The sequence below is a fragment of the Phasianus colchicus genome, chromosome Z (assembly GCF_987193195.1).
Source record: "Phasianus colchicus chromosome Z, bPhaCol1.hap1.1, whole genome shotgun sequence".
Lineage (NCBI taxonomy): Eukaryota > Metazoa > Chordata > Aves > Galliformes > Phasianidae > Phasianus > Phasianus colchicus.
The window spans coordinates 51,174,559-51,187,986 of NC_143476.1; the positions used below are offsets into that span (position 1 = coordinate 51,174,559).

The following is a 13,428-nucleotide window of genomic DNA, read 5'->3' on the forward strand; positions in this document are numbered from 1 at the left end:
TAGGAACTAAGTTTTGAAGTAACATAAAGATCACTAGTGTTTTCATGCCTATATTAAAAAGCATGTGGTGGTTTCAAGCTTTTGTTTGACGACATGTGATTATAACCCATCACATCTCTTACAGGAACAAAGCTGAATTTGTTTGGCTCCTCGAAAAACGGCTTTGGTTTCAAACAAAGTGACCTTGATATCTGTATGACAATGGATGGGTTGGAAACTGCTGAGGTATTTTTGACAAGATTTTTTTTTCTAGTGAATGCAAACTTCGTGCTGTATGTATGTTGTAGCGTTATGAAAGCTTTCCAGATAGAGGAAAACACAGTAGGTGTGACAAAAGAAGGTGGTGTTACCTTTTTTTGTTATTGGTTTGTGCATGAGTTTAAGAACCTCAAGTCTTCAATGACAGTTTTATTCGGAATTAGGGTGCTAGCATAATTTCTAGTATTAGCTGTGCAGATAAATAACATTTTTTGTTGCATGAACAACTATGAATGGGAAACAGTGGAACACAAAATGCATTTTTCATATATAAAACAAAACTTTTTAAAAGCCTGTGTTGAGGTACTGTCTGTCTAGTGTTGAGGTTATAAATGCTATTTTGAAACAATTTCTGGTGTACACCTAATTGTTTTATATGAAACTCAGGCAAGTTTAAACTTAAATGGCAACTAATAAAAGATTTGTTTGAAACACTTATAGCAGGTATTATTTGAGTTTTGACTTTTTTTCTTACTGTCTTAGGGACTTGATTGCATCAAAATTATTGAAGATTTAGCAAAAGTTCTCAAGAAACAGTCAGGTAACTGTTAAACATTGAGATAAGTTATTCTGTTTATGACTCCAGTTGATATGTGAAAATTTTGGACCCTGTAGATGGAAAGTCATAAAATTATTGTGTGAACTTAATATTGTTAACTAAGGGAGTATGTTGTGGACATTTGTAAATACAATGTATGTGTAGGTTTCTGAGTGAATCTGAATTGGGCAGACAGTAGATTCATAATCTTAATGTGTAAAAATGAGCCTTAAAGTCAAGTTTGAGGCTTTATGTTAGTAGCTATATTATATTTGTGTGTTTAGTGCCTAGTAATGTAATGGTAAAAGGTAGCCTAATACAAGCTTGCAGTAGTCCTGTTTGATCTACAAGAAAAACAATTTTACAGTGCATGTGTTGGTTTATTTCACGTGACTTTAACATAAATAGAGTGAACTGTAAACAACCTCCTGAGTTTATTTTGCTGTTGCATTTGGACTAATTTTTGTTTTACTGAGGGGGGAGGGCATGCCTATATTTGTATATTTAATATGTGGTATTCATAATTCAAAGTGTTTGACAAATGCCTAAAGTCATTTAATAATCATGTATTACTGATACAATTTTGATATCAACTAAGATTGTATTGTGTAGCATTTTTACTACAGTTTAGGATTATTTGTAGAGTATTCCATACTGTTATGACTCTATTGTAGACATTTAGTAATGAAATATTTCCTCCTAGGTCTACGAAATGTCTTGCCTATAACAACTGCTAAAGTCCCAATTGTCAAATTTTTCCATGTCAGAAGTGGTCTTGAAGTAGACATCAGTTTATATAACACTCTGGTAAGGTTATCTGTATTTTAACAATAAAATGTGGGGCTGCTTCTTGAGGATGAAATGATTGCTTTGTCTAGGTTCAGTTATAAGTGGTTCCAGTTCTACTCCAGTTTTAAATTTTGAAGCACAGATGAGTTATTTTTGACTGGGTGCAATCAATTGTGCAATCAAGACTTTAGTGTTATTACATCTGTAAGACAAGATAGTAGTCCTTCAGTAATGATAAGTGATACTGTTTAATTCTTTCTGTGAAACAGACAGAATAATATAACTTCACCTTTTCCATCCTTCAATTCCCATCACAAGTCATGTTTAGCTTATGAGGCTTGGGATAGTAATTTAGAATCCAGCTTGCTTGAACTGGAACACAACACAATTTAGAAAAAAGTCATTGGCCAAATATTTTAAAAACGAGTATCATTTGTTGTTTTTTTTTCCCAATGTTTTGTACATCAATAGCCAGCTCCTTGCAGCATTGAAGGAAAGTGAGTTTTAGAGCCAAGCATTAAGCTTTCTGAAGCTTCTGTATGAGTCTGAGGGGAGCCCAAGTAGAGAAGGATACCTCAACTACAAAATCTAAAAGTGTGTACTTGAAGTTTTGCATCCCCATGGGTAATTTGATAGCTCTAACTTTTCTGGAATGAAATCTCTTAATTCAAGAATTAACCCCCTACCAAATATTTTGAAAATGCAGTAATAGATGAATACTTTACTTTCTGAAGTACTGTTCTGTGAATTCTGCTTTATAGCAACTCTGAGAAGCATGAGTTGTTTGTTAGCCTTTCAATAGAGTAGTAGTGATAACCTCATTGTTGAATGTTTCCTTTCTCAATATACATTTTACTATACGGGACTTAATTGTTGAGCTCACAGCTCTACTGGCTGTTAACACAAACTCAATAAATGAATTAAAATTGAAGAACTATGCATGTGAACTCTGAGTCTACGGTGCTCTGAATCATTCATTGTCTTTTCTTGACTAAAAGCTTTTTATGTGTTTTCAGCTCATTCCCTCAACTTCTTCAGGCCTGCTATATTTCATACATGGATTTCTTATTTTCATAGGCCTTGCATAACACAAGACTTCTTTCATCATATGCAGCCATTGATCCTCGAGTGAAATATCTGTGCTACACAATGAAAGTTTTTACAAAGGTGAGTTTTTCAGGCATTCAGGACGTGGTAGTACCTGCACCATGAGGTGATGATCGTAAAATATGTAATTTGTTTCTTTTTGTAGATGTGCGACATTGGAGATGCATCTCGTGGTAGCCTTTCTTCTTATGCATATACTCTTATGGTGCTTTATTTTCTTCAGCAGAGAAATCCACCTGTCATCCCTGTTCTTCAAGAGGTACAGTATATCAATAAAGAAATCAGTATCTGTACGCAGTATTGATCAGAAGAATGTTAGTGGTTAGTCTTAAAGGCTCTTCTGTTTAATTTCATGCTATGTTTTCAGATCTACAAAGAACCAAAAAAGCCTGAAATTTTAGTTGATGGTTGGAACGTTTATTTCTTTGATAAGATAGAAGAGTTGGTGAGTAAAAATGAAAAATAATTCATTTTAAGAGATGTTCTCAGATATGTTGATTGAACACAATGGTGGAACTGAAGTAGCTATTGCTTTAAAAATTGAAATGTGAAGTTTTAAGAACATGGTTCTATTCAACTCAGCAGTGCAAGCATCTGTACATTGAAAAACAAGCAAACAAAAAAAATCCACTGCATTACCTGAAAAAAGTAGTTTTAAAATAAATTGCTTCAAGATGTTAATGATGATTAATCACTATGTGCATCACATTACTGAGTAGATAGTTCCTTTAAAATATTAGTTACGTTTATGGCCATAGTAGGTTAAACCTATTGAATAATTTTGAATTAAGTGAGCATTTACAGTGAATTAATAAAGGCAAAACCTGCTGTTAGAAGTATTATTAATTCTCCAGTTCTGTTAAAGTTTAAAGACATGCTATTATAAAATCAATAATTGGGTTCTTAGTGACAGTTTAGAAAGAAAGTATCCTGGAGTAACTGGATTGTGTTGGATTTGAAAGTTATTAAGTTATTCTCTCTAGTGTAAGTATAGGAAATAAACATATTTCTGTCATTTTCAGCCAGTTGTTTGGCCTGACTTTGGCAAAAACACTGAATCTGTAGGGCAACTGTGGCTGGGACTTCTTCGTTTTTACACAGAAGAATTTGATTTTAAAGAGCATGTCATCTGCATTAGGAGAAAGAACCTGCTTACAACTTTCAAGAAGCAGTGGACCTCCAAATACATTGTTATTGAAGGTAAAATCATATGATGTACATCCCTATATGGAATTTCTTTGATGTCCACATGAAAAACTTGGTCATTCTGTGTTGGCTTATTTAGTTTTCTATTAATAGATTACAAGTTGCTATTTTCTTATGTTTTAAATTTTCATAAAATTCCCATTTATTTTCAGTGAAGCTAAAAATTATTATTTTTTTTTTCCCACCTGCAAAAAAGCTGCAAAGCAGAAATCATACTTGTGAGATTTTCCCATTAATACTAAGGTTAGCAGAGTTCATATTTGAATGACCAGTTTAATGCTGCATATGTATTACACTGTTAATGCTAAGATCTCTATTAGGAAAATACAGTGATACATTTAGAAGTGTTCCATAAGTCATTTTCTGGCCCACGTGACTTTCATAGAAAGAACTTCCGCTGTCTTGCCCCACATACAACTTAAGCATATTCTTTTACAGAACCACAGAATATTCTGAGTTGGAATCACAAGGATGACAGAGCCCAGTTCCTGGCTCCAGATAGGACCTGCCAGAATTCAAACCCGATCTCTGAGAGCGTTCTCCTTACGCTTCTTGAACTCTGGCAGGTTGGAGCCATGACCATTGCCCTGGGGAGCAAATTCCAGGGTTTGACCACCCTCTGGTGAAGAACATTTTCCTTATCCCCAACCTGACCTTCCCCTGATGCAGTTCCATGCCGTTTCCTCAGGTCCTGTTGCTGTCACCAGAGAGAAGAGATCATCATCTGCCCCTCTGCTCCCCTCATGAGGAAGCTGTAGGTCACCATGAGGCCTCTCTTTTGTCTCTTCTTCTCTAGACTGAAGAATCGAAGGGACCTTTGTCACTTCTCATAGACTTTGCCCACCAGGCCGTTCGTCACCTTTATAGCTCTCCTTTTGACATTCCCTTGTAGCTTTATGTCCTTATATTGTGGTGCACAAACCTGCACAGTGCTCGAGGTGATGCTGCAAAAGTACAGAGCAGAGTGGAACTATTCCTTCCCTCAACTGTCAATCTATACTGTGCCTAATGCACTTGGGGCTCCTTCATTCACTTTTCATCTGCACTAATGTGATCCTTTGTCCATGAAGTTAATTTATTTTCCAGAAATTCACAGTTTAATTTTGGTGTATTAATTCTGTTTTCAGAGTAGTTGTCTTGGGTTGTTTGTATGTGTATGTCTGTATATGTGTGTGTATAAATATTTGAGTCATTTCTCTAATGCTTTCCATACAGACCCCTTCGATTTGAACCACAATCTTGGAGCTGGATTATCAAGAAAAAGTAAGTTTCCTGTTGAAAAACTTGTATATTAAGTAATAATTCTTGTTTTACTGGCTTGTTTGATGTACACATGATGTTTTCTCTTTTTGTGTGTGTTTCCCTAGTGACAAACTTTATAATGAAAGCTTTTATAAACGGCAGAAGAGTATTTGGTACTCCTGTAAAAATATTTCCTAAAGAATATCCATCAAAAATGGTAAGCTGCTTCTAAGGGCAGTATGTGCATGTTTTTCACTGTGTAACTTAGCACTTTTAAGAATATGGTTATGGTCTCTTAATACTTTTCTTAATTTTAGCAGTGCTCTTATAAATCCTTGGACTGTTATTACTGAGTACTTTTTTCATATTGTTTGCCTATAAAATGTGGAGGCATACAAAATATCAATTAAGGGAGATATTCATTATGTAGGCTTTTAGAGAGTTCAACCTCCATTAGAAAAGCTTAGGGGTTTTTAAGACTGGCTTAAGAAAGAATAATGCACACCTGGTAGTCAGCTGGCTGCCCGTGGGGAAGAGGAAGCAGTGGACAGTTTTATCTTGTTAGATCTTTCAGAACTGTACATAAGCAAAATTTCAACAACTCATTTATCTGTTTTGATTGCCCAGTGTATGAACTTGTGATTTATATGCATCATTATTTTTTTTCAGGAGTACTTCTTTGATCCAGAGGTATTGACAGAAGGAGAATTGGCACCAAATGATAGATGCTGCAGAATTTGTGGTAAAATTGGCCATTTCATGAAAGATTGTCCCATGAGAAGAAAGTGAGTATAATTTTGGGATCTCTGTGACATATTTCCTTAGATGGAAGATTAGAATAGCGATGCTAAAGCTGTGCATTCACAGCTGTATTCCATACAGCATTCCATAGGGCAGAAATCAATGGAATTTTGCATTTATGAAAATAAATGGTATAAGACCACTGATGTTTCTTACAGTCCTTTGTCCAGCCATTGCGATAGGAGATGCTGTTTATGACAGGTACAGTAGTTGGCTGTCTTCTGGGGATCTCTTCTCTTGCATTCATTTAGTTTCGTAAGCATTTCATAGGAGGACTTGGTGAGTAATAATAATGCTTGGACGAGATTTTAAGTCACAGCTGTGTTCATCTTGTAGCTTCTTGCCAAATTAGTGTCTGTGCCCTTTTTAGTAATTGCTCCTTCATTTTACCTGCCTTTCTCTGTACTTTCTGTAACTGTACTACTTCCTTTTTAAAGTATTCACATTAGGCTAACATAAAGTACATGGATGGAAGCACACCATAGTTTTACATAGTACAAAAAAAAAGTCCTTTCTGTTGTTCTTAATATGTTATCTGATGATACAGATATTCTGGTAAACTTCTTGGCTACTACTGTTAGTCAGTTTTTCTTGTTTTCTTGTTTGTATTGGGGTGGGGGTTTTTGTTTTGTTGTTTTGTTTTGTTTTTTTAAGAGTTGTTTAAAATTATTCCAAGATACTTTAGGTCTATCTTTAGGTCTAATTGCCAGCTTTCATTTGTATATTGCATAGCCATGGTTTAGATTATTTTTGCCAGGATCCATTATTTACAATTTATCTATGGTGAAGCTCCTCTGCCATCATTTTGTCATTTTTGTGATTTTCTTCAGTTTTCTTGCCATTAGTGCCATCTGACTGAGCAAAGGAGCCTGCTATCATCATCAGACACTGATTGCTCCTTCTCCAGTTCATGAATAAACAAGTAAAATGAAACCAATTCAGTAATGGCACCTAGGTCCTCACTGATACGACTTTCAGACACGCTGAATGCTAGAACTGTCTTCCTTTATACATGATTTGTAGAGAGAGTGAATATATGCCATTTTGGAAGGAAGGTAGATTTCTCTTGGAATGGTACAAGAAGTAGAAGGAGAGCTCTATTTTTATGTGTTAGCATTTAATTTGGTGTCTTTTTTCTTCCACTGTCATTGCAGCTCCGGTACCAAGATCTTCACCTTGATGCATTCATATTTTAGAGGAAAAAAAAAATTAGAATTTCAGCTGTATTGTAATCAAATTGTAAAGTTAAGTCATTAATATATATATCATACCAGTGTAGGACTGTTTCTTAAAAGAGTCAAAGGCATTTAACTTTATTGAACCCACTGAAGAAATGTGTGGAGTCCATTTAATGTCTGTATGCAGTGTTTGTGTTTTTGCTTTTATGGATATAAGACATATGAATTCTGCAGCCTTTTCCTCTTGCAGACTAAGGCGACGACGTGATTATGAAGATAGCAAAAACCAGAGGTACACAGAAAACAAAGAGAAAAGCAAAGAGGACAAAGAAATCCAGAACAGAACAACAGAAAAAGAAAGCTCTGTCAAGGAGGGGAAATTGCATCATTTTACACCTCAGAAGAGCAAAGTAGCAAGGGGAGTAGTGGAAACTGGAAAAGAAAGGTCTCCCAGGCAATCAGCAGAGAAGTGGAAGCGACAAGAAGACAGAGAGTTAAAAGAAAAACGTTGTTTTATCTGTGGAAGAGAAGGTCACATTAAAAAAGAATGCCCACAGTATAAAGTAGCTGCAGGTATGAAACTGATCAAGCTGAGTAGTTTAAGCAGAATTTATGGTTACAAGGTTCACTAATGGGTAAAGATTTTTCCTTTGAATGGCACTCACATAAATGCCGACTGACTTTTTAAAAATAGAGTTAGACATGATCAGTTTTCCCTTTATTTTCACCTATCTTTCAAAACTGTTGTGTCCTGAGAATTGAGATGGTTTTTCTTAGCAGGTCAGGAGGTAACAGTAGAAAGTGGAGAGTGCCTACTGTGTTGAAATTGCTTCTGTTGTCTTCACTGATAAAATTTGCTAACATTTCAAATTACAGCTTCTATTTCAGCAGGAACATGGTAATAGTAGTGAAAGCTTATAGCTCCTTCCCATCATGTAAAATAGACCTCTTTCATAAGGACCTAAAGATCACTGGAAATAAATTGCTCAGATAAAATATTTTGAATGGGAAGAAATAAAGAATGTCCTTCCTAACTCAGTAATCCAGTGGATAAAATAATCTCTTATTTTTCTTAGAGTTATTTTGCAACTTTGAGTTAAGTAAAATGAAAAAGATACGTAAAACTACAATAACGGCCTGACCATAGAACTTGACTGGCAGACTTGAAGAAAATAGTGAACTGCTAAGCAGTATCTAAGTCATCTTTCACATTAGACAGATCTCTAGTCATCTTTGTTGTAAGAAAATCACTCTAATAGAAATGAAACTTCTTGGCATGGTGCGTGGTACTTTCAGCTAGCTTACAAAGGAACATAGTATTACAGTTTCCCTTTAAGTTAATTTAGAAGCATTTATATACATACTACAGAAAAAAGCTGTACAGTTTGCTCATTATTTGACATCTCAAAATAAAATACACGAATCCATTGCATACACAGTTTCAAATCATGTGTACTAAAAACATGTTCCTTCTGGCTCAGATAAAAAACTCTTTTAACCAGGTCTTTTTGATAGAATAAGGCATAAGGTTGTGCTACCAGAATACTGGAAGTGGTAAGAAAATGGTTGCAAATGTGCTCAGAATTTTACGGATATTTGCAAGTGTTCTGAATAGATTACTAATAGAATTGGGTGGATGAAAAAGATATTTATAAAGTGAAGCCATACTTTATTAGGCTTCTGACAGTTTGAAGATGCATGTCAAGTCTTAACTTGACTAAAACTTAACTTTTGAATTTATCTTTGAGCATTTTTTGTTAACGTTATGTTTGCCATTATACTGAGTTTGCTGAATTTAAAAGGAATATACTTGACTGTTTTGTAGCTGCTGATGGGAATTATGGGTATTTTGGGAATTAATATATTTGTAGAGAAGGAGAATTGATCTAGATGGACTTTTTGCTTGCCTTGTGCCTGAAGTGTTCTCTATAGTTCTCTGGAGCCAAGAGATCTGGTTGTGTGACTTACTGTGCTATAAACACTTTGTGGGACTTTGGTCAATTCACTTAACCTAGTATCATCATTTGTTTTCTGAAGGTTCCAGTCTCCTTGTGCAGATTTGGGAAGGAAGGTTTCTAGCTTAAATGCTTAACTATAGATGCATCTCATTTCATTGTGCCCATTTTTCCGTATTATATAAAGGTGGAAAACAGAAATGTCTTAAGTTCTCTGTGCTATGAAGGTAGAATGCAAGTATCTTTGTATTTTTTGTACCTTAGGATATCTGAGATGGAAAGTAGTTTCAAAATACTAAGTCTTTGCTATGTTATGACTTTTTCAGGAGGTTCAAAACCAGAAATGTTGTGTGGATCCCCTTTACCTCCAGCTTCCAAACATGCTGGTCGATTAAATCAGGTAAATGTTGAGTGTTCTTTTTCCTGGATCTCTTTAAATATTCTGAAACCCGTGTAAAGGAACTTAAAGCTATTTACTAAAGCTTTTAAGCTTAAGTAAAAATGTGTAATATGTAATTTAGTTTTGTAGGTTCATCAGTATGTATGTGTTGTTTACAGGGAATGCTTACACATGATGAAAAAAAGAAACAAAAAGGAAAAGTACTTTTGAGTCCCCAGACAGGTTTGTATCTCTTAATTTCAATTCAGAAGTTCAATGTAAAAGCATGCGTTTTCAACGTACTTTCTCAGTCAGTCTTTATAGAAACTCTGCCTAACTTGTTGAACACAGCAGCAGTCTGAACAGGTTGCTAGATAATTCTGAAACCACCTTTTTTTTCTTTTTTTTTTTTTTAAGCTGGAAAAGTGCATTTTTTCATTCGTGTTTTGGGAACAAAACTTATAAGGCATGTCAATTCTGTCAGCCATTTGTTCTTTATTTAACTCTGATAGATTTATTTTGCAGAAGGATACAGTGTTTTATCAATCTCTCTCTTCTCTCCCTCTGTTTTGGCATACATGGGGTTCTGTGTTTCTCTTCAGGAACGACATGTGGAGCACTTTCTTGTGAGGCTTCCTCAGAATAATCGTCTAGAATTCCACATGATCAGCTATCTTAAGAGAGACTATGAAAGCACATCCTTTGAGCTGCCAAAATGCGAGAAAGTTAAAATTACACTTACAAGTAGCAGACAGACGATGACATAAAGGCCTTTGTATACGCTCTCTGGATCAGAGACATTTTGTGCACTGTGTTAGATGTATGGTTGCCACTGCAGCTTCCTTACAGAAATTTCACACATTTAACTTGTTAACTGTCACAATGAAGATTTTTCAAGTAACTGTTTTTTTTGTTTTTTTTTTTGTTGTTGTTTGTTTTTTAATTACTTTGAGTTTTGTGTGCAACAGCAAACCATTTAGCAGCTTGGGTTTTTCCATGGAATACATAGATCTCTTCTGGGGCATCTGAAGGGAGATTTGAGAAGTCTTTGCAAACTGCTATTAAATATCTCTTTAGGTTTTCAGTTTTATGTGGGATGGGGAAAAGTCATTGCAAGACTTCTTTGAAGCTAAGTTGGGGAAATTAAAACACAAAGCAATTTGTCCCCAGGCATTTATTTGGAAAAAAAAGTCATCCATTTTGTATTATAATATTTCCTACTGTCCTCTAGCAGCTGATATTATAAAGTTGATCTGTGTGTGCTGTCGTTACAGTTCAACTTAACAGTAATTTCTTCTTGATTGTTTTAGTTACTTGGTGTTTGTTTGTTTGTTTGTGGTAGTGGAGGTGGTTATTGGGTTGGGATTTTTTTTTTGTTTTTTGTTTTGTTTTGAAACCTTTAAGCTTTTAAAGTGTGATGCTTTTTTTTCCCCCCGATCTCAGGCAGCCTTTCCAGTAGGTACATGACTCAGGGAAAAGCCTCACAGAAGAGGACCCAGCAAGAATCATGAGGGATGTGAAGCACTGTTAAATTGCAATACAGTTGCAATTTACTTCATTCACTTAAAAACTTACTTTGGCTAAAGCATCTGGATTCACAGGACAGCAGCATAAATAATCTTCAACTTAAAATACCCATGTTTCTTTAACCTTACTCTAGGTTGCTAATAAAGGATTTTAATATGGTATCATACCATAGACCCCTTGCTTCTAAATAGATTGTCTGAGCATTTTAATAGAAAGCCATGATGTTTTGTATTTGTTTACTAGGTAAATCATATAGATAAATGCAGGTACTAAAAATGGACCAAGGTTTTGTCATTCAGCCTGAGCATTTTAAAATGCACTAAAATTGTGTGCAGGCCAAATAAATGTATTTTCTTCAAAATGTGATTTTTTGAAGGAGCAAATATTATTTATATATGTTGATTGTTAATGAATATTTGTGTAAAAGTGTTTGAAATGCTTGTAGACTGTGGCTTGCAAACAGATTTTTGTGGTGTTTTTATTTTCCCCGTGTAGAGGACTGAAAACACAGTCACTAGTGAGCATATGTTAAAACTGTCTCTACGGTAAAGCAGTACCAGTGAGATTTTTAGTTTTTTGCCCCTTCTTTGATTTTATGAAATTTAATTTGCTGCTGTGCTTGTGTACAAGGGAGGAGAAGGGAGGAAAAAAAAAAAAAAAAGAAAAGAAGAAAAAAAAGAAAAAAAGAGACAACTAAGAAACAGGTCAGTCCTGTTTGATGCTGCTAAGAATCTTTTTCATTATCTTGGGGATACAGACATAACTGCTTTATGGAATAGAGAAATGATATATGGCATCTGGGGAAAACACATGTGCATTTTCATAAAATGTGAATGGGATCCTTGGACCAGCCAAGAATTTAAGTAGGTTTATCAACTTGAGCTTTACTTGAAGTCCTTCCAGAGCTGGTAGTGTACTCTCTGTCTTGTTCAGGAATTAATTACATGGTAAAATTGAAACCACTGTTATTTATGACTTTGAAATAAATAAAAAAAAAATCAAAATCCAGAATTATGTTTCTGTATTTCTTAAGTTGTAGCTTTCAGTATTCCTGACTTAAATGTGGAATTAATCATTAATTTATTAGAATTATCTGTTTTATAAAATGCTATGGGGTTTGGGGTTTTGTTTTTTTTTTTTTTTCCTTTACCTGTCTTTCCCTAAAGGTGAAGGCTAGAATTTCCAAAGTGACCTTAGGAAACTAACTCCTACTTTTTTTTTCAACATGAAGCCAGCTATCTTTATATTTCTAGATATTTATCTTTCTCCCAAAAGATGTTGTTTTTCATTACTTATTTTCAATCTTAACCAGCTTCACAAATGGAAAACAATTCCAATTTTGTTCTCTGTAGCACATTATTCATACAATTTTAAGCATTTTTTTTTCTAAGTGAAATTTTCTTCTATAATTCCACATTCATACCCAGAAAATTTACATGCAGGACAATTGCATGTCTCATATATATTTTATTTAGCCTTCTGTTTTGTTGATAACAAAATGGATAGACCTCTGTTAGACTACAGCATAATGTTATAGATAGAAGATATTTTTAAAACTAAATAAATCACATTTATGCATACCCATTGAGATATTTTTTAGTTTTATAGTGAAGCTTTCAAGTGTGACAGTTCTAAACTCAGTTCTAAATCCTACAGATTACACTTCCAACCTCCAGCTCACTATGAAAATACCTCTTATTTCTGTGGAAACTACAGCAAAGAGTACAGTAGCGCTGTTTGATAGAGCAAATTCTCAGCCACAAAACACTTTTGTCAGAAGTCATTGCCATTAGCTGTGCATTTGCATTGGCAAGCAGGCTCATGAAGATGTGCACCAGCAAAAGTGACCTGCTGTTGTCACTGCTGAAATACACTGCATGCCTCACTGTGCTCACTTCCACTGCTTGGTCTCTGTAAACATTCAGCAAGCACTGCTGAATGTCAATGGGTGCATTTATCTGCATGAGGGATTTCCGTCAAGGAGGTAAAGCAAACAGTACTGACAGAGAAACTGATTGCATTTGCACGCTTGCTTCCAGCTTGTACTTAACAGGCATTGCTGACTAAGGCCTTAGGCTCAAAGTGCGTCCAAGGCCGTCCACTTGTCAGTGGGTATGATTCAGATGAGGGTATGTGCACCTGTTGCGTGCCAGATGTTTTGTGTAGCTGAGGACAATGCAGTGTTCTTATACACTCGGTATCTACTTTCCTATTTGAGGTAAGAATGCGTCTTACTCAGTGTTGAAGAGTATGGGCACAATCACATATGTAAAAAATAGCAAATGCTGGATTTTAAAACTTCGAAGCAAGGCTGCAGATGGGCAGCCTGGATGGAGTGTGTGAACTGTAACTCCTTGCTTGAGAGCACAATGATGAATGTGTGTGGCCTATACCCTGTGTTGCAGGTTACCGTTTTTCTGCGTACTTTCGTAAAATCACTGAAGTTGG

At 35.2% G+C, this 13,428-nt stretch overlaps 1 protein-coding gene across 2 annotated transcripts in view; it reads left to right on the plus strand.

Annotated features, from left to right (window-relative positions):
* The window catches only part of TUT7 (terminal uridylyl transferase 7), a 34,517-nt gene extending 22,511 nt beyond the window's left edge, over nt 1-12,006 (plus strand). The window contains exons 17-30 of one of the 2 annotated variants that reach the window (XM_031602437.2): nt 125-225; nt 742-799; nt 1,500-1,603; nt 2,663-2,752; nt 2,838-2,951; nt 3,060-3,137; nt 3,715-3,892; nt 5,114-5,161; nt 5,266-5,357; nt 5,810-5,925; nt 7,370-7,692; nt 9,401-9,474; nt 9,633-9,696; nt 10,056-12,006. In XM_031602437.2, coding sequence (XP_031458297.2) covers nt 125-225; nt 742-799; nt 1,500-1,603; nt 2,663-2,752; nt 2,838-2,951; nt 3,060-3,137; nt 3,715-3,892; nt 5,114-5,161; nt 5,266-5,357; nt 5,810-5,925; nt 7,370-7,692; nt 9,401-9,474; nt 9,633-9,696; nt 10,056-10,099 — 1,484 coding nt within the window. In that variant the 3' untranslated portion in view covers nt 10,100-12,006. The remainder of the gene's footprint in view (nt 1-124; nt 226-741; nt 800-1,499; nt 1,604-2,662; nt 2,753-2,837; nt 2,952-3,059; nt 3,138-3,714; nt 3,893-5,113; nt 5,162-5,265; nt 5,358-5,809; nt 5,926-7,369; nt 7,693-9,400; nt 9,475-9,632; nt 9,697-10,055) is intronic. The other variant, XM_031602434.2, reaches the window with a different exon arrangement.
* Nucleotides 12,007-13,428: the final 1,422 nt, after the last annotated feature.